The 19,394-nt window shown below is 38.1% G+C and overlaps 1 protein-coding gene across 4 annotated transcripts in view; it reads right to left on the bottom strand.

Moving 5' to 3' along the window:
* dpp6a (dipeptidyl-peptidase 6a) overlaps nucleotides 1-19,394 on the bottom strand; it is a 673,440-nt gene that overhangs the window by 91,525 nt on the left and 562,521 nt on the right. For all 4 annotated transcript variants that reach the window (XM_067435535.1, XM_067435538.1, XM_067435537.1 and 1 more), the window contains one exon: nucleotides 10,928-11,048. In XM_067435535.1, the coding sequence (XP_067291636.1) occupies nucleotides 10,928-11,048 (121 nt within the window). The remainder of the gene's footprint in view (nucleotides 1-10,927; nucleotides 11,049-19,394) is intronic.

Genomic DNA, 19,394 nt, shown 5'->3' with positions numbered 1-19,394 from the left:
CTCTCTTGTGTGTAAAACAAATTCCCCTTGTGGCAATAAAGGTTTTATTCATTCATTCATCCAATTACAACATCATGGCTGCGTAGAAGAAGGATCTGGCTACTGAAATGGCCATCCTGCAGTCCAGATCTTTCACCCATAGAAAACATTTTGCGCATCATAAAGAAGAAGACGCAACAAAGAAGACTTAAGACAGTTGGACAACTAGAAGCCTGTATTAGACAAGAATGGGACAACATTCCTATTCCTAAACTTGAGCAACTTATCTCCTCAGTCCCCAGACGTTTGAAGACTAATAAAAAGAAGAGGGGATGCCACACAGTGGTAAACATTTAAATTTTAAACATGGCGTTGTCTCAACTTTTTTGAAATGTGTTGATGCCATGCAATTTAAAATCAACTTATTTCTCCCTTAAAATTATATATTTTCTGTTTATATATTATATATATATATATGTTATAGTATTCTGTATAATGATATATTTTACTCAGAATACTACATAGATGACATATCAAGTTGATATGTCATCTATGTAGTATTCTGAATAAAATATTGAAATTGGAAACAATTCATTGGAAACTGATCATTGCAATCTGTTTTTATTCACAATTTGTACAGTGTCCCAACTTTTTTGGAACAAATAAAAATACAAAACAAGCCGAACTAAAAAAAATTCCTTAAACCAGAGTAGACTTAAATTTGAATCAACATGAACATAAACCTTGACTGTAATTCCTGGACACTGGAGTGGACTGGACTGGACTCTCACCAAACAGCAGGTTACACAAACAATATAGACAAAGACGTATGGCAAAAATGAGGGCTTAAATACACAAGGACTAAAGACAAGACAAGGGACACCTGCGAACAATCAAGACAATGAACAATGACAGAACAGACCTAAGAACCCACAAGACTAAATGTGTGTTCGACACCAGCTGGATGTGATAAATGCAATATTTGTCAAATACACAGATGTTTCCAAAGACATTTTCAATCATTACTTTTATGCACTGTTTAATGCAGCTTCTGGTTGTAAAAGAATAAAGCTCAACATATACAGTAAGCCTATCAATGAAGTGGGGTCTACGCTTTTTATCCAACACGTTCTCATTCCCAGCTCGTCACACTTGGTCAGGTGCCATTGTCATCACATTTTAACGCACAGGGTACCCCTTTAGCATCATTTTTCAATGAGCAGGGTGCTCCATTCAATCAATCAATCAATCAATCAATCAACTTTATTTATATAGAGCTAGCTTTTACAATGACGATTGTTTCAAAGCAGCTTCTCAGTGTTAAACAGTGTTAAGAATAATTGCAACAAAATTTGATTTGGTCGTTCTGGAGAAAACAGTGATGTTATCAGCTTATTTTAATTTATCATTTAGCAAAAATGTTGGCATATCAGTATTATAGTTTATAGAGTAAAATAAGATCTAATTCATTCATTTATTAATTTCAATGAGAAATTTTTCTTGTCACAGACGGGTTATGATTTTACCATTATGACATGTTGGAGTATATATTTTTTTACATGTATTTTTATTTATGCTAGTTAGACACGTTTGAACATAACCCCATCCCAATTCTAAACCTTCCCATTTGTGTGTTATATGATACAAAACAGTATATAAAAGGCAGATAGTGATGGCCTGTTACTGTTGCCTGTGTTTTTACTGCAGTAATTTCCTGTGTGATTTTCATTTTGGGGTTCCTTTTTGACCCAGAGTTGTTTTTAACCCAACATTTTGTAGAAAGTATTGTGAATTGAAATAATCACTGAAATGTACTGCGTGTATTTCTTTTACAGTAAATAGCTGAAAGAAATGTGACAGTATTAATAGCTGGCATCAGTACATTGCAGGTTTCTCTGCTGCCATTATTTTACGTTAATAATACCTTAAAAATAAAATACTGTTATTTAATGTGTACAGTAATAGGCTGTAAAGCAATTTCACAGAATTCATATCATGGAATTAAAGTAGACTGCTGGTGTCTCTGCTGCCAGCTTCTTAACTGTTATTTAACTTTTTTTTTTTTTACAGTGTTCGTGTATTGTGTAATATAGCTGTTTGTGAATTTAAAAGGTCTGCAACGTTTCGCAGATCTAACTGAGTTGCCTGAAGTGAGTTGTCTGTAAGAACAAGAACTCACTATTATGAAGTGTTAATAGAGTATTAACAGTAAAAAAGAAGAGAGGGGGAATTTCAAAATATTAGCAGAAATAAAGGATGGGGATAATGAGAATGCTAATTCCTAGTGCAAAAGATGTTCTTAATTGTAGAGAATGGGCACTTGTACTGTACTTCAAATCTTCAAAAAAGTACATAAAAACTGTACTTGCAGATAAAGTAAGGCATATCATTTCTAAAGCAAATTTAAATCAGCAGCTGTCCAAAGTGCTGTACAATCAACCACTTTCTACAGTGAAGTACAAAAAGCTGAAGGCTTAAGATGGATAATGTAATATTAATGAAATAAAAGTCCACTTAAGTGTACTTGAAAAGAGTACACTTTCATTACTGTTTCTTAACACACTGAAGTATACTTTAAAGTACTTTTTAAACCATGTTATAATAATCTTTTATAAGTACCTTTATTTTAATATCTTGGCTGACATATAAAAGCACATAAAATATTTATTGGCATTTTAACTGCAGTGTGTTATTATATATATATATATATATATATATATATATATATATATATATATATATATATATATATATATATATATATATATATATATATATATATATATATAATTTTATTTTTTTAATGAGTTATACATTTTACAAGTATTACATTTGCACTTCATCATTACAAATGTTTAAAGTTTCAAAAGAAATTCAATTATATTTTAGTTTACCACAAATGCTTGTCAGTATATTAGGCAGTCCACTTTATTTAAAAAACAATACAAGTAATTATGAATTACATATAAAGATACATACAAAGAGCCCTGGATCTATTGACAGAAATGCAATATAAAATACATAACTGTGTTTTCAGTTATGTTTTTATTACCTCAGAATGAGCCATTTCTATCTACATACACCGCTGATTCCCTTACAGCGAAATCGCCATTTTTCATCGTCATATTTTTTACAGTAGCCCTAAACGGACAAACTTCTCTACAGAGTACTAGTCATTCTCTGCTCTTTTAGACGACAATTTTTTTGTCCTGTGCCAGCCCCCCTTATATGCTGCTAAAATTGACACACACCTTTAAGAGGATAGTTCACCCAAAAATGAAAATGCTGTCGTCACTCACCCTCGTGTCATTCGAAACCCATAAGACTTTTATTTGGAGATGTTTTAATGAAGCGTGATGTGAGTGAGTAAAATAAGTTTTTATTTTTATTTTGACTATCACTTTAAAGGTCCCATGGCATGGATTATTTTTTATTATTTTATAATGTTTCCTGAGGTGTACTTATATTATTAGTATGATTTTTACATCATAAAATCTAATAATAATCTTTTTTAAATAATAAATAATCTTTTTTTTCTTTAATGATATTAGCCCTCTGGCTTGAATGCTCTGTTTCAAAGGGCCGTGTCTGCTGTGCGACTTCCGTTAAAAAAACGCCCACTGTTGTGATTGGCTGACATCGTTTGCATTTGAAATGAGTATTAGATTACTGTATGTGGCAGAGGGGGCGTGATTTAGCAAGGTCTCTATGCAAGTGCTGCTAGCCAGTAACCCAGTTACCCAGTCCCAGTTATGCAGACCCTGTATTCTTCCTCCTTTGAGCATTGAGAACAGAGGCAGTCTATTGATCGCGTGAATGCAGTGATCTCTTCACTGCAATGCTATTTCTCTCAACAAATGCTTTGACCACAACTAACAGCAAACACGACATCGATGTAAATACAGCAAGAGCTTCTGTTGAGCATAACAGCATCATTCATTATAACGGCAGTTTGGAGATGTGCAGATACACTCGTATCAATATGTGATTGACATCTTCAGACATTATAAAGAGTGTGTTCTTTGATCACTCTCTGTAATCATATAAATAACAGTTTTGTTTCATTCAACAGAAACAATGTGAAGTTGTTCGTTTAGTCACTGGCTTGATTCACTGATGCATAAACAGCATTAAACGATTTAGAAAGAAAGTCTGTGTGAATTTGAATGATTAGCTACACATCAGAAATCACTGATCACAGTTCAGGCAATTTCCAGAGAAAATAAAATTAACCCACTGGTTCTTCTGAGGCTCAGATGAAGGAACTGAAAAAAGACTTCTGTTTTCATTTGTATATCCAAACACTGAGAAACTGCCATGCTCTCTCTCTCTCTCGAGGACACACACATATAGCGCTGGCATGGGCGTGCCAACTTCTCTGGGCGGAGGTAACCGTTCCTGGTATGACGTCATGACAGGCAAATTCTGAGCTCTAATTTTCTCAAAGGCAGAGAAAGACAGGCAAACTTGGTTTGCACCCATCGAAATTTCTTGCCACTTGGGAACAATATTCAGGCTAGGGGAACTCATATTAATGTTGAAAAACCTTTAAAGGGGGGGTGAAATGCTGTTTCATGCATACTGATCTTTTTACACTGTTAAAGACTTGGAATCCCATACTAAACATAGACAAAGTTTCAAAAGTTAAGGTGGACGTTTGATGGGAGTATTTCTTTGTCAAAAATACTACTTCCGGTTAGTCATAAGTTTCGGCAAGTTTTTTGAGATCATGCGTCCCCATTGACGTTAGTGGGGGCGGAATTTCCTTGTATGGGCCTTACGGACAATTCTACCGGAAGCGCGTGAGAGAGAGAGAGAGAGAGAGAGAGCAAGGGAGAGAGCGAAAGCAACAGGCTACGCCCATCAAAGCGCTGGCTTGTAGGACTCTAAACAGGTGATATAACCAGTAGCTACTGACTTACCCACTGATAGGCCGGCGGTCGATCTGTATTAGCACTTTCCTCACGCGACAGGCGAATCACTTTCCTCACAGAGCGACTCACTTTCCTCACGCGGCGGGCGAATCACTTTCCTCACTGAGCGAATCACTTTCCTCACAGAGCGACTCACTTTCCTCACGCGGCGGGCGAATCACTTTCCTCACAGAGCGACTCACTTTCCTCACGCGGCAGGCGAATCACTTTCCTCACTGAGCGAATCACTTTCCTCACAGAGCGACTCACTTTCCTCACGCGGCGGGCGAATCACTTTCCTCACTGAGCGAATCACTTTCCTCACAGAGCGAATCACTTTCCTCACAGAGCGAATCACTTTCCTCACGCGGCGGGCGAATCACTTTCCTCACTGAGCGAATCACTTTCCTCACAGAGCGAATCACTTTCCTCACAGAGCGACTCACTTTCCTCACGCGGCAGGCGAATCACTTTCCTCACTGAGCGAATCACTTTCCTCACAGAGCGACTCACTTTCCTCACGCGGCGGGCGAATCACTTTCCTCACTGAGCGAATCACTTACCTCACAGAGCGACTCACTTTCCTCACGCGGCGGGCGAATCACTTTCCTCACTGAGCGAATCACTTTCCTCACAGAGCGAATCACTTTCCTCACAGAGCGAATCACTTTCCTCACGCGGCGGGCGAATCACTTTCCTCACTGAGCGAATCACTTTCCTCACAGAGCGAATCACTTTCCTCACAGAGCGAATCACTTTCCTCACGCGGCGGGCGAATCACTTTCCTCACTGAGCGAATCACTTTCCTCACAGAGCGACTCACTTTCCTCACTGCAGCGCGCTGCTGCACACGTCATTATTTAGCTCCGCTCACATGACACGCCCCCACCCGCTCGGCTTTTTTCGGAAAGACTCGGAACAGCGCATCTTTCTTATATAATTATTAAAAAAATAAAGACTTTTCGGAGATATGCAGGATGCAATGCTACTCTATAGGTACTCAAGATTGACATGACACTGACTGAAACTGAGTGTTTCACCCCCCCTTTAATGCCATGGGACCTTCAAGTGTTAAAAAAATTACTTTTTCACAAGGGATGTGGGTATATTTCAAATATGTGTGTATATGTTGTGGATTTTAAAAAGACGTGTTAAAAACATTGGAGTCAAAGTAATAATCTTTGTATGTAATAATTTAGTTATACGAAACATTATGTAATGGTAATACATCACTGTGTCCTCTTCCAGATGTGTAGCATATTCAAAATATCAAAGAATGACATCATCTTGCCCGGGGGTTCAACCTTACTCCGTTGCCTATTCTCGGCCAGGCGAACTGGGGCCTCTTGCAAACCTGCCATGTTTCTACAGACTTGAGGGTTGAGCTGTGATATAAGGCTTTTAAATGTTGTTTATCTGAATAAAGCCAGTGTAAAATCAAAAATCCTGGTGTTTGAGCAGTTCTGTTTTCACAGCTCGCATAAACTCCTGGTACTCTCATCTGATATATGGAAAATGAAACCGTTATTTCACTCGCTCTCTCGCATGCTGAGTCTCTCTCATGGGCAGAGTTTTATATATTTAGATCTAAAGAGCAATGAAGTGCAACATTATTATATTGCTTAAGATTGACATAGACAGCAACAACTTTTCTCTGCTCCCCGGCTATATTCGAGACCAGCATGTTTTAAGGGCCGGAGTTGAACCGATATTGAACTTGCTAGCCTGAAAATCCCTTTTTCATAACAGTTTGCAGAACATTTTGAGAACAAACACATACCAGGAACCTTCACTGGAACAGTGTCGGTGGAAAAGGGGTACCTGTAGGCTATTTAGGGTAAAAAAGCAAATTGGCACATTAATGTAGAATTCAAATAACGTCAAAGGTGTGTGATTTTTTTTACAATGGCTTTAAATATGGAAGTCAAAACTATATTTTTTAACTCTTTCCCCACCAAACACGGAATTTTCCGTAATTTGTGAGAAAACGCTTCCAGGCCAAAAACAGAATTTCCAGGTTTCTGTGTTTTCACTGATAGATGCTAGGGGGCATCTTTTGAATGTGTACTGAATCTCCTGATCAAAACACACACGAGGAAGACGCAAGTAAAACAAGCAATCGTATGTAAGCAGATGCTATGAAAAATAACGTGATCATCATCATTAATCAGCATATGAATCAAAACTATCTAATGTTACTGAATGAAATGTGGACCCTGGATGAGCTACAGGACTGTGAAGCATTAGGAGTGTTGATGGACTTGATTTACTCCATCTGTGCTTGATCATCTCTGAATCTGATCTGGATACAGTCTTCACAAAAACATGATTTTCTCAGCTTTTTTTTCAAAATGTTGCTTTTTTATGAAACTTACCAATATTCAAGTGTTGTTAAAAAAGAATGCAAGAAGCTAAAATAAAAGTATTTTTTTGTTTAAAAGAAGAGGGTCAGCTCTCTATATATTGACATATCCCATGCTCAGATATTCATAAAACTAAATATTCTATGGGCTATTATATTTTGGTGAAAATTGTCAAAAACCCTTGCGGTGGCTGGCAAAAAAAAAAAAAAAAAAAAAAAAAAAAACGCTGAGTTTTAATATTTAAGAGTTAAAGATTGTATGTCCTGCAAAATCTACATGTAAAAACTAAAGAATGCTAATATAGTATAGATGAATAATAGAGGGATAAATCACACACTGTAAACCGGCAGAGAGATTGAGATCAGGAGCAACAGAAATAGTCCAGGACGAGTCTCTGCTCTCTTTAATACATTCAACCCTTTCAATAAATAATAAGAGTCAATTTCGAGACCTTCAGCACCTCATAAACTCATGGCAAGGGTCAGTCGCTGCAATATGAGCTCAGATTAAAGTTTAAATGGGAGATTCACATCACACATGGCAAAAATCCACAACCACAGGGTCCTGTCAAAGGTAGTTCATTCTTTGACAATACACAGAAAATCAAGGACGAGAGAGGACCTGGGGCCTGTACCATGATGGTAGTTAAACAAACTCAGGGTTACAGGATTAGTTTCGAGTTGACAAAACCAAACATATCTATTCAGGCTTTGTTGGTACCATGATGCTGATCTTCAGCTTTCTCTGTCAACTCAGGCATTGATCCTGAGTTCAGGAGTTTAGCTGTGACATCCGTAGTGAACAGCCAATCACATGTTGTGGATCAGTGATGTAGTGAACAGCCAATCACATGTTGTGGATCAGTGATGTAGTGAACAGCCAATCACATGCTGTGGATCAGTGATGTGAAATCAATAGTGATAAGACAATCACATACTGGTGAACAGAGATTCACTTCTCACAAGATTGAGTGAGATTCATTTCTCTCTTCTGCAGAATATTACATGATTGAAACATATTAAGAATTTAAACAAATTAACACAGCAAGAAGAAAAGAGAGGTCTATGAAAGAGGACAACTTAAAGAAAAAAATATGATATGTCAATGCAAGTAAAAGTTATGACGTTAGTTTAGTTGATAGAAAGAACTGAACATTTAAGCTCAGTAAGCGTCATTTTTAATAGCTTTATGTATTGATTTTAAAGCTTATTTGTATTATTTTATATAGGCTATTTACATTAATTTTAACAAAGTGCCTATTAATGATTGATTAACTAAAATTATAAATTTGTAATTGATTAATGGTATAATAATTTAATATCCTAAATTATATCTAAATCATTCAAAGATGTTATTATTATTATTATTATTATTATTATTATTATTATAAATAAGCATTGTTAAAAGCCAGACGCTTTAGTCTTTAAAAAACATTTGCTATGTAGTGACCTTTAATTTGTAGAAACAGGGGGAGTGACTTTATTGAATCAGAAGTGTTTTACTTTGCTCAATGCTGATTGGCCCAATTTCAGGTTGAGATCTCTTATCCAGAACATAACCTGTCCTGGAGCAGGTTCGCTATGGAGTGTAAGATGAACACAGCTAAAAGCCAAATCACTTTAATGGTACCTAAAACCCAGGATTGGCACAAACTACAATATATATGGCTAGCCAGCTAAACAGGCTTCATGGTATTCAGGCCTGTGACATTTTGTTCTTTTATTATGTTTATTTTGAGAACCTGAACCCTGAACTTGAACTTTGCTACATTAGTGCCGAAACCGTGGAGGAACACATTGTCAAGAGCCCTCATTGCTGAAGGGAATCCCAGATGGATCAGGAGGGATGGAGAAGCTCGCTGGGTCATGGAGGGTTAACTGCCATCGATGAGGGGATGGAGGATTCGCCGCTGTTCACCAGAGGCCAGGGCCTGCTGCCATCCTCCTTGATGGAGAGGAGCAGGCAGTGAGGGAGTGAGGGAATGGGGCTCGCTGCTAGACACCCAAAGCCGTACGAGTCATTGTCCACCACCAGGGGATGGAGGAGTCGGAGGCCGCCCACCCGAGGGGCGTCCAGCACAGGGAGGGGAATTAACTTTTTTGTCCACTGGCCACTGTGGCTGGTGGATTTCAAAATCTACCAGCCACTCAATGTTTTTACCAGCCACTTTCTTGTTTTTAACCAACAATGTGAAACTGCATGTGGAAATTAACACTACAAGCTCTACAATGCTTAAGCAGTTCATTTAATCTCAAGTCTCATTGAAATACTGACATTTTCTCTTTCTCTCTTATACACACACAGACCATGAACTGATATACATTTCATTAAATGAGTAGGGCTCTGTGCTCCGAGTGTCTTTTTTTAGCTGGATGTGGCATTTGGATGATCTGTGGTCTTTTATGGCTCCAAATTTTAAGGTTTTTAGTCCCAAAAAGGAAACTATTCGTTTTGACATCTTCTGAAGCGTGTTGATGACATACTAAGCAGAACATTGTCAGTAGGGATGCACCGAAAATCAAAATTTTTAGCTGAAAACGAAAAAGAGGAAACCAAGGCAAAAAAACGAAACACCGAAAGAAATTATGCCTCTATGTCTGCCAGGATACTTATCAAGATGGACATGTTGACATACTTCTTGTGTGAGTTTATTCATTCAAGTGCAAGACTTGAAAGATAACTCAATATTTGCGCCCTGTGAGAAACCGTGAGAAGTGTGTGCGCTTTCGGATGAGTGCACAGACTTCTCACAGCGCGTGTGAGTTCTCACTTGCATCCTCTGGCTCTACACCCGAGTGATGATGGCGAAAATGACTGCTCATAGTCGAACATATGGCAGCACTCGAATGCACTGAACAAAGTTTATAAAGAGGTTAAACAGTATGCTATTTTTATTTACCCGCCACGACGGCCGGTAGGTGAAGCGAATTTACCCGCCACAACTCAAAATAACCCACATTTGGCTGGTGGTAGTTGCTAATTTTCATCCCTGGTCCAATTCCCTTGCATGACACCGCAAATAAGGGACTCTCAGCTAGTTGAGAACCAAGCGGCAGTGTGTTTGGGGAACTGGGCCAGGAATTTATTTGACTTTTCCTCTCACCTGTCCTTATCCTTCCGTTTCTCATCTATCCTTACCCCAGGTAATGTGGCCGCCATGGTACACCCCGCCCTCCTCAAGAGTGGCCAGTGAACTGTGTTGGGCTATGTGTAGCAGGGTGGGGACAACAGCCATGGGAGCGGAGCGAGTCCTAATGACAGACACCTGTGTAACCTATACACACTGGTCTCGAGTCCCACAGAGGAGTTCCAGAAGGATATAAGGTGAAGCAACAACAGTGAAGGGCAAGGGAGGACCAAGCCTGGGACATTTTAAGTTGTTTTAGACGGCAGTCAGCAGAAAAGGCAACTGCCAGTCTTTTTGATTTGTTGTTTCTGTTTATTTTGTGATTAAACTTTACTTGCTGCTTAAAACTATTAGCTGATTCCGCCTTCTACTTCCCTGAACTAGAATTTTGGCACAATATTAAAGATACAAAGAGGCTAAGTTCACAGTAGTTGTTAAGGCTCAATAATAAGGGGTTTTCTGCTGGTTTGGTCAGGCCAGTTCTTGACAAAGTCTCTTCTAAAAAATGTTTAGTTTTGCAAAGCATAAAAACAAATCTTTCATACCTTCATAAAGCCAGTCGCTTAGGCCGTTGAAAATCACACCCTCTTTCCCAGTAGAAACAAGACGGATGGATCTGTTCTCCACAGTGGCCCGGTAGTAGATGTTATTCTCAAATATAAAAATCTAAAGAAATGGACAGAAACACAAACACATTGCAATCAAAATTTGATGGATAGTCCAGAAGGGCTTTACTGGAGATGACATTTACAGTGTGCATTGAGAACTTTAAAGGGGTTGCAGTTTTTTTTATTACATTTTGTCCCCTGAGGTCCATTTATAATGTTGATCCTTAGATATATATATTTTTTTTGCTGTTAAGAAATCTTTGTAGGTGTAACAGTTTTTTTTTTTTTGCTCACACACAGGCTGCAAGTTTGCTGTTGTGTCAAATACAAGTCACATATATATATATATATATATATATATATATATATATATATATATATATATATATATATATATATATATATATATATATATATATATATATTTTTTTTTTTTTTTTTTTTTTTTTTTTTTGCATTTATGCATTTTTTTGTGACATATGAGGACACAAATGTGTATAATGACATGGGTCTGACACAGGTATTACAAGTTTTTTTAGAAAGTAAAAATGCAGAATGTTCTGTGATGGGTAGGTTTAGGGGCAGGGGCAGTGTAGAGGGATAGAAAATACGGTTTGTACGTTATAAAAACCATTACCCTTATGGAATGTCCCCATATGTCACAAAAACAAATTGTGTGTGTGTGTGTGTGTGTGTGTGTGTGTGTGTGTGTGTGTGTGTGTGTGTGTGTGTGTGTGTGTGTGTGTGTGTGTGCTCGTAACTTTAGCTCCGTCCACTGCATGCCTCCATGAGCTCAGCTTTTTTTGGAAATAATCGGTACAGTGTATCTGTCTTTTATAGATAATCACTTACTAAAGAATCACAAAAAAATAAAATCTTTTATAAAGTATATTACAAACTTTTAATCTAGACACAAAATAATCATATTAAATTGTACAAAAATGACAATTTTAGGACCCCTTCAAGGTTCCTAAGAGCACAGTGGCCTCCATAATCCTTAAATTGAAGATGTTTAGGACGACCAGATCCCTTCCTAGAGCTGGCCGTCCGGGCAAACTGAGCTATCGGGGGAGAAGAGCCTTGAGCCCCTTTCACACTGCGATTCCGGCAAATACACAGATAATGCGACCCGGCATTTGTTCCCGGGCCACTAGATTTGGTCCATTCACACTGCCAGCGAAATGCCGTAATATGTGCGCTTTCACACACAACGCTTAACCGTCCCAGGTCGAGTTGACACGTGACATCCGGATGTGACGTATAATGGCGAGCGATCTCAGCTTCAGTGCGGATAGTAAGGAGCTCCGCGGTCTCGACTTGTGTCCAGTTTGCGCACGTTTCTGCTTGTTTAATTTTGGTTTCTTTTGTATACGAACACTCTCTGCGTTTAAAACACAGACTAGCTCTTCTGGCACTGCAGGGTTGTATTATTGAAAAAACAAGCTCTAGGAGTCGCACGATAACTACGTACACGTTGCGGCATTAGTTTTGGCTTTTGTTCACACAGTGCTCGTCCCGGGTCGAATCCCGCAATGTTACTAGGTCCCCGACCCGGGTCGAATTCGTTAATCAATCCTGGGACGTGGTTGCTTTCACACAGAAGGTGACCCGGCAATGTTCCGGGAATATTGCGGGTCCGACGTGCAGTGTGAAAGGGGCCTTGGTGAGAGAGATAAAGAAGAACCCAAAGATCACTGTGGCTGAGCTCTAGAGATGCAGTCAGGAGATAGGAGAAAGTTGTAGAAAGTTAACCATCACTGCAGCCCTCCAAAGTCAGGGCTTTATGGCAGAGTGGCTCGACGGAAGCCTCTCCTCAGTGCAAGACACATGAAAGCCAGCATGGAGTTTGCGTGGATGTTGAGAAATATGATTCTCTGTTCTGATGAGACCAAGATAAAACGTTATGGCCTTAATTTGAAGCGGTATGTGTGGAGAAAACCAGACACTGCTCATCACTTGTCTAATACAATCCCAACAGGGAAGCATAGTGGTGGCAGCATAATGCTGTGGGGGTGTTTTTCAGTTGCAGGGACAAGACGGCTGGTTGCAATGGAGGGAAATATCATGGACGAAAACCTTCTCCAGAGTGCCTAGACCTGTCCACCAACGTTTACCATCCAACCTGACAGAACTGGAGAGGATCTGCAAGGAGGAATGGCAGAGGATCCCCAAATCCAGGTGTGAAAAACTGCATCTTTCCCAAAGAGACTCATGGCTGCATTAGCTCAAAAGTGTGCTTCTACTAAATACTGAGCAAAGGGTCTGAATACTTAGGACCATGTGATATTGAAGTTTTACTTTTTTAATGAATCTGCAAGAATTTCACAAATTGTGGTCTTTTTTGTCAATATGGGGTGCTATGTGTACAGACAAAAAAAAAATTACGTAAATAATTTTAGCAAATGGCTGCAATATAACAAAGAGTGACAAATTTAAGGGGGTCTGAATACTCTCTGTACCCCCGTCTGTGTGTGTGTGATATATATTTGGACATATTACTATTTATAATGTTTTTGAAAGAAGTTTCTGCTGCTCATCATGCATTTATTTGATCAAAAATACAGATATATATATATATATATATATATATATATATATATATATATATATATATATATATATATATATATATTAGGGGTGTAACGGTTCACAAAATTCACGGTTCGGTTCGATACGATACACTGGTGTAACGGTTCGGTTCGGTACGGTTCGGTATGTTTTAGATACAGCAAAAAGAAAAAAATGGCAGATAAATTACCTTTTTTTATTATTTTTTTTATTAAAACTAACAAAGTATGATTTTTTTTTTTTTTTTTACATTGAACAATTATGGAGCTATACTTTACCCATCTTCTGTGTAGTTACAGGAACAAGACATTAGCGTGCGGTGCATGTTGCGTGTGCGGTGTGCGTTGCAGGAGCCCCACACCCTATAGTGCTTCCACATATGCTGCGTTTGCAGTCCGCAACTGATCCGCTGTTACATACCACAAACACAGCATTTATTCATTATTTTTTATTTAAAATCCAAAGGTTTTTACTGAACATGCCTCGTCAGAATTCCAATTATCGTTGTTTACTCTTTAATAGAAGTCAGGTTACGTAGCCTACTACATTTAAACAACAGTTTATTAAATTCATTTATTCATATTTATATACTTTAGATTTAGCTCACACAAGTGGCAAAACATTTAAACATAGTTTATAGCCTTAAATCACAAACATTTTAAATTAGAAACTTACAATAGTCTATACAAAAATAGCCGACTGTCGTCTTATCTTTCGTTTTTACACCCTTTTAAAAGAAATCCTGCTGGTCATAAAGAACTTTGCTTTTCACCTCCAAGAAAGTACGAGTGCTATCCATTATGGCACTTTTTTTTTAACCTAAATGCCAGGTAAAGTGTGGTTTTGTTGCTTTACTTGAGAGAAAAAAAGCCATGTGTTGACTTTGAAACAAGAGTATATTTTACATGATATGCATCTGTGGTGAAATTACTAGATTTTCGCGTCAGTACATGTTTATTTTAATGCGAACAATGTTCTATCACTTTAATGCAGCAACGCAGCGCAGCAAAAAATAGACTCGGTACGAAAACGATCCGTGCACTGCTGCAGACGCACCGCTCCTGGAACAGACTGACGGACCGCATCCGCGTGCAGTGTGAAAACTGTAATCCGTTAACATGGGTACGGGAAAAAACGCAACGCACACGCACTGCAGACGGAGTGTGTGTGAAACGGGCGTTAGGTCTCATATCCGCGGCTATAAATGGACCACTCGCCGCGGTGATGTCTTTTGCCATTTGAATAAGTTGGAAATGTCTGTCTAAATGCTGCGGGGATAGTTTGTGGCTGTTTCTCCTTTTTATCGTCTTGTTGTCGGCGTAAATGAGTTGATTGACATGACATGAATTATTCCCGCTGCTGTACCATCAGCAAATGCGACATACCGTTGTTTTTGAATCCATCACTCTTGCCAACACCATCATAGCTTACAAAGAATCCAAAGTTCACCCAAACACCAGACCTGTTGGTTATTGGAGGATCTTCTATTTCTGGTTTGTTAAACGCAATAGCCATTTTGCCACGAGCATTCAGCGCGTAGCGAGCACCTGACTGAGCAGCCTAAAACATATTTGGTGTTTTTTTTTTTCACTTCGGCGGTGTCAGGGGCATTGGCTGTTATGTCGTTTTGGTTATTGGGCTACCTTGTTGAACGCATATTATTATATTTCACACACTTTTTTTATTTTCCAAATCTAATTAATTAGTCCAAGAACCGTTCGGTACATGATGCGTACCGCGTACCGAACCGAAAGCCTCGTACCGAACGGTTCAATACGAATACGCGTATCGTTACACCCCTAATATATATATATATATATATATATATATATATATATATATATATATATATATATATATATATATATATATATATATATATATATATATATATATATAATATTCTGATGTATTATTACAATTTAAAATATTTGGTTTTCAATTTATTATACTTTAAATTATCATCTATTTCTGTGATGCAAAGCTGAATTTTCAGGATTGTTACTCCAGTCTTCAGTGTCACATGTGACATCCAGTCTATTACATGATCCCTCAGAAATCATTTAATCTACTTTACTATCAAACCCCAAATTACTGACCAGTAGTGTATATTGTTGTTACAAAAGATTTATATTTTTAAAACATTTTCTTCTTCTTCTTTTTGTGAAAAAGGTGGGTTAAAAGCAGGCTTGATGAGCAGAAGAAAAGAACATTACAAATAGTAATCTGTCCAAACTTTTGGCCTGTACTGTACATATGTATATGTATACACAGTACAGGCCAAATATATATATTATTAGGGTTGTCAATAGATCAAAAAAAGTTTAATCGTGATTAATCGCACCTTTGTTGTGCAATTAATCACCATTTATCTCATTAAACACATACATTTTAGTCATAATTTGCTATATCCAAAGTAAACAATCAGATTGAAGGGTGATTCTCACAAAACTGTTTTTTATCCAAGCTTTAAGGATCATTGGAGACTCAAAAATGACACCAAATAACCAAATATAAGGAGTCCATATAATTATATGATATAATACATTTATACATCCATAAAAAATAAATAAAAAAAGATTACATTAAAAAAAAAACCTTTACAGAATTCAGTGTATGGTGAGTGTACAGACAGAGCAACGAGGTTCTTTTCATTTTTTTACATAAAGCTGCGATACCAAACAGAACCACACAGAGACGGCAAAAATAAATAAAATAAAATATTCTGCCACTTTGATTGCCTACACCTATGAATACTAATCACAACAGCGTACACATGACAAATCAAACATTATCCTTCCTGAGTGTGGGTGGAAACAACATGAATGTACGGTGTGTCTGTAAATGGATGCAGCGCGTGATCAGTGATCGAGAGCGCGCATACACATGGTTTGTTGTTTGTGCGTCTGAAATTGCGTCACCAAAATTGCACTCTTCAGAAACAATCGCAGTATTTGACAGAGCTTGTTAATTAAAGCAAACAAAGCACACTTGAACGAACAATTCACTAAAAATGCAATGCGAGTCTCTATTCTCTCTAATATGTCTGATGTAATCAGCCTGGCCTTCGGACTACTTGAATGAGTTTGAGCTGGTACACTGAACACTTTCCTAGAGTTTAATGGCTTTAAAAGTCCTCACAAACAGAAGCAGAATCGGGTTAAAGAGTTAGAATGGAAATGTCCTCTTACCAGGGTTACAGTTGCTGTAGATGCTCAGGCTTCACATACTTCTGAAATGTATTTGCGTTTAATTATTTGAATGCGTTAAGGAGTTTAAAATGAATTACATGCGCTAATGCATTAACGTTGACAGCACGTTAACTGCACGACAGCATGATAATTGCATTAATATGAATATATATATATATATATATATATATATATATATATATATATATATATATATACACACTCACCTAAAGGATTATTAGGAACACCATACTAATACTGTGTTTGACCCCCTTTCGCCTTCAGAACTGCCTTAATTCTACGTGGCATTGATTCAACAAGGAGCTAATAGCCTTCTTTAGAAATGTTGGCCCATATTGATAGGATCGCATCTTGCAGTTGATGGAGATTTGTGGGATGCACATTTTAGTACAGTGAACTCATTGAAATGTTCAAGACACCAACTTGAAATGATTCAAGCTTTGTGACATAGCCATCAGAGGATGGGCACATGGTGGTCATAAAGAGATGGACATAGTCAGAAACAATGCTCAGGTAGGCCGTGGCATTTAAACAATGCCCAATTGGTACTAAGGGGCCTAAAGTGTGCCAAGAAAACATCCCCCACACCATTACACCACCACCACCAGCCTGCACACAATGCATGTAACAAGGTTGTAACAAGGCATGATGGATCCAAGCTCTCATTACCAAATTCTGGCTCTACCATCTGAATGTCTCAACAGAAATCAAAACTCATCAGACCAGGCAACATTTTTTCAGTCTTCAACTGTCCAATTTTGGTGAGCTTGTGAGAATTGTTGCCTCTTTTTCCTATTTGTAGTGAAGATGAGTGGTAACCGGTGGGGTCTTCTGTTGTTGTAGCCCATCCGCCTCAAGGTTGTGCGTGTTGTGGCTTCACAAATGCTTTGCTGCATACCTCAGTTGTAACGAGTGGTTATTTGAGTCAAAGTTGCTCTTCTATCAGCTTGAAATAGTCGGCCCATTCTCCTCTGACCTCTAGCATCAACAAGGATTTTTCGTCCACAGGATGCCTATGTATATATATATATATAAACTTCATATATATAAACATGAAGTTTACCCTAAAAGGTCAGGTATATATTAGTTTTAGACATACTTTGCCTGAATTCAATCTTGTCTGAATCGAACATGTCAGTTTTTAGCTTGCACAACCTCTGTAAAAATTAAAGAGCAAATTGACCAATGTTTATTCCTCTGAGAAATCTATATACCTAGATAGGAATGTCTATGACTGCAGTATTGTATTTTTTCCCAGTGCATCTCATTTACTTTGACCTTCATCAAATACAGTAATTAAAGCTAATTTTCTTGTTGTGCTTCCAGGTGCAACTTCATTACAGATTTTTTTTTTTGTGCTAATGTTATGGCTAAAATATCAGTAAGCGGTTCCAGTACTGCAGTCAAGTAATTTATTCCCTTAATGATACAAATATACACTATATTGCCAATAAGTTTTGGGACGCCTGCCTTTATAAGGACATGAACTTTAATGACATCCCATTTTTAATACTTATTGTTTAATATGGAGTTGGCCCACCCTTTGCAGCTATAACAGCTTCAACTTTTCTGGAAAGGCTTTCCACAAGGTTTATATGGGAATTGTTGCCCATTCTTCAAGAAGCGCATTTGTGAGGTTAGGCACTGACGGTGGACAAGAAGGCCTGGCTCGCAGTCTCGCTCTAATTCATCCCAAAGGTGTTCTATCGGGTTGTGATCAGGACTCTATGCAGGTCAGTCAAGTTTCTACACACCAAACTCACTTCTCCATGTCTTTATGGACCTTGCTTTGTGCACTGGTGCACAGTCATGTAGGAGCATGAAGGGGCCATCCCCAAACTGTTCCTACAAAGCTGGGAGCATTTAATTTTACAAAATGTATTGGTATGCTGAGGCACTAATAGTTCTTTTCACTTTAAATAAGAGGCCAAGCTCAACCCCTGAAAAAAAAAAAACACACACACCATAATCCTCCAAACTTTACACTCAGCACAACGCAGTCAGACAAGTACTATTCTCATGGCAACCGCCAAACCAAGACTCCGACAAATCACACTTCTCTGTCTGTCAAGTCTCTCCAGAGAACACATCTCCACTGCTCTAGAGTCCAGCGGCAGCGTGCTTTACACCACTACATCCGACATTCTGCATTGCACCTAGGCTTGGATGCATAAAGGCTTATCATCCTGTAGCCCAATACTACTTTCCCTGATCACAACCCGATAGAACACCTTTGGGATGAATTAGAGCGAGACTGCGAGCCAGGCCTTCTTGTCCACCGTCAGTGCCTAGCCTCACAAATGCGCTTCTTGAAGAATGGGCAACAATTCCCATATAAACCTTGTGGAAAGCCTTTACTTTGAGTACCCAGAAAAGTGCTAAACGTTTGGTTTGTTACAATGTGTATAATTTTGCATCAGTCATATGTAGTAGAATTCTGGGGTTGCAACTACTAAAACACTACAAAGAAAGATTTGAGAGGTTGTTCCACAACACTAAAAATAAACATGGACATGCAGACTTTAAATGCCTTTTATAAATGACTTAAACATAATTAAATTTAATAAAAAAAAAGAGAAAATGGCTAGAGTGGCTAAGAAAATCTGGCACCCAGACCATGTCAA

This window comes from Pseudorasbora parva, chromosome 24 (assembly GCF_024679245.1).
Source record: "Pseudorasbora parva isolate DD20220531a chromosome 24, ASM2467924v1, whole genome shotgun sequence".
Lineage (NCBI taxonomy): Eukaryota > Metazoa > Chordata > Actinopteri > Cypriniformes > Gobionidae > Pseudorasbora > Pseudorasbora parva.
The sequence above is the reverse complement of the archived record's forward strand: the minus strand, read 5'-3'. Positions and strand labels throughout refer to the sequence as shown.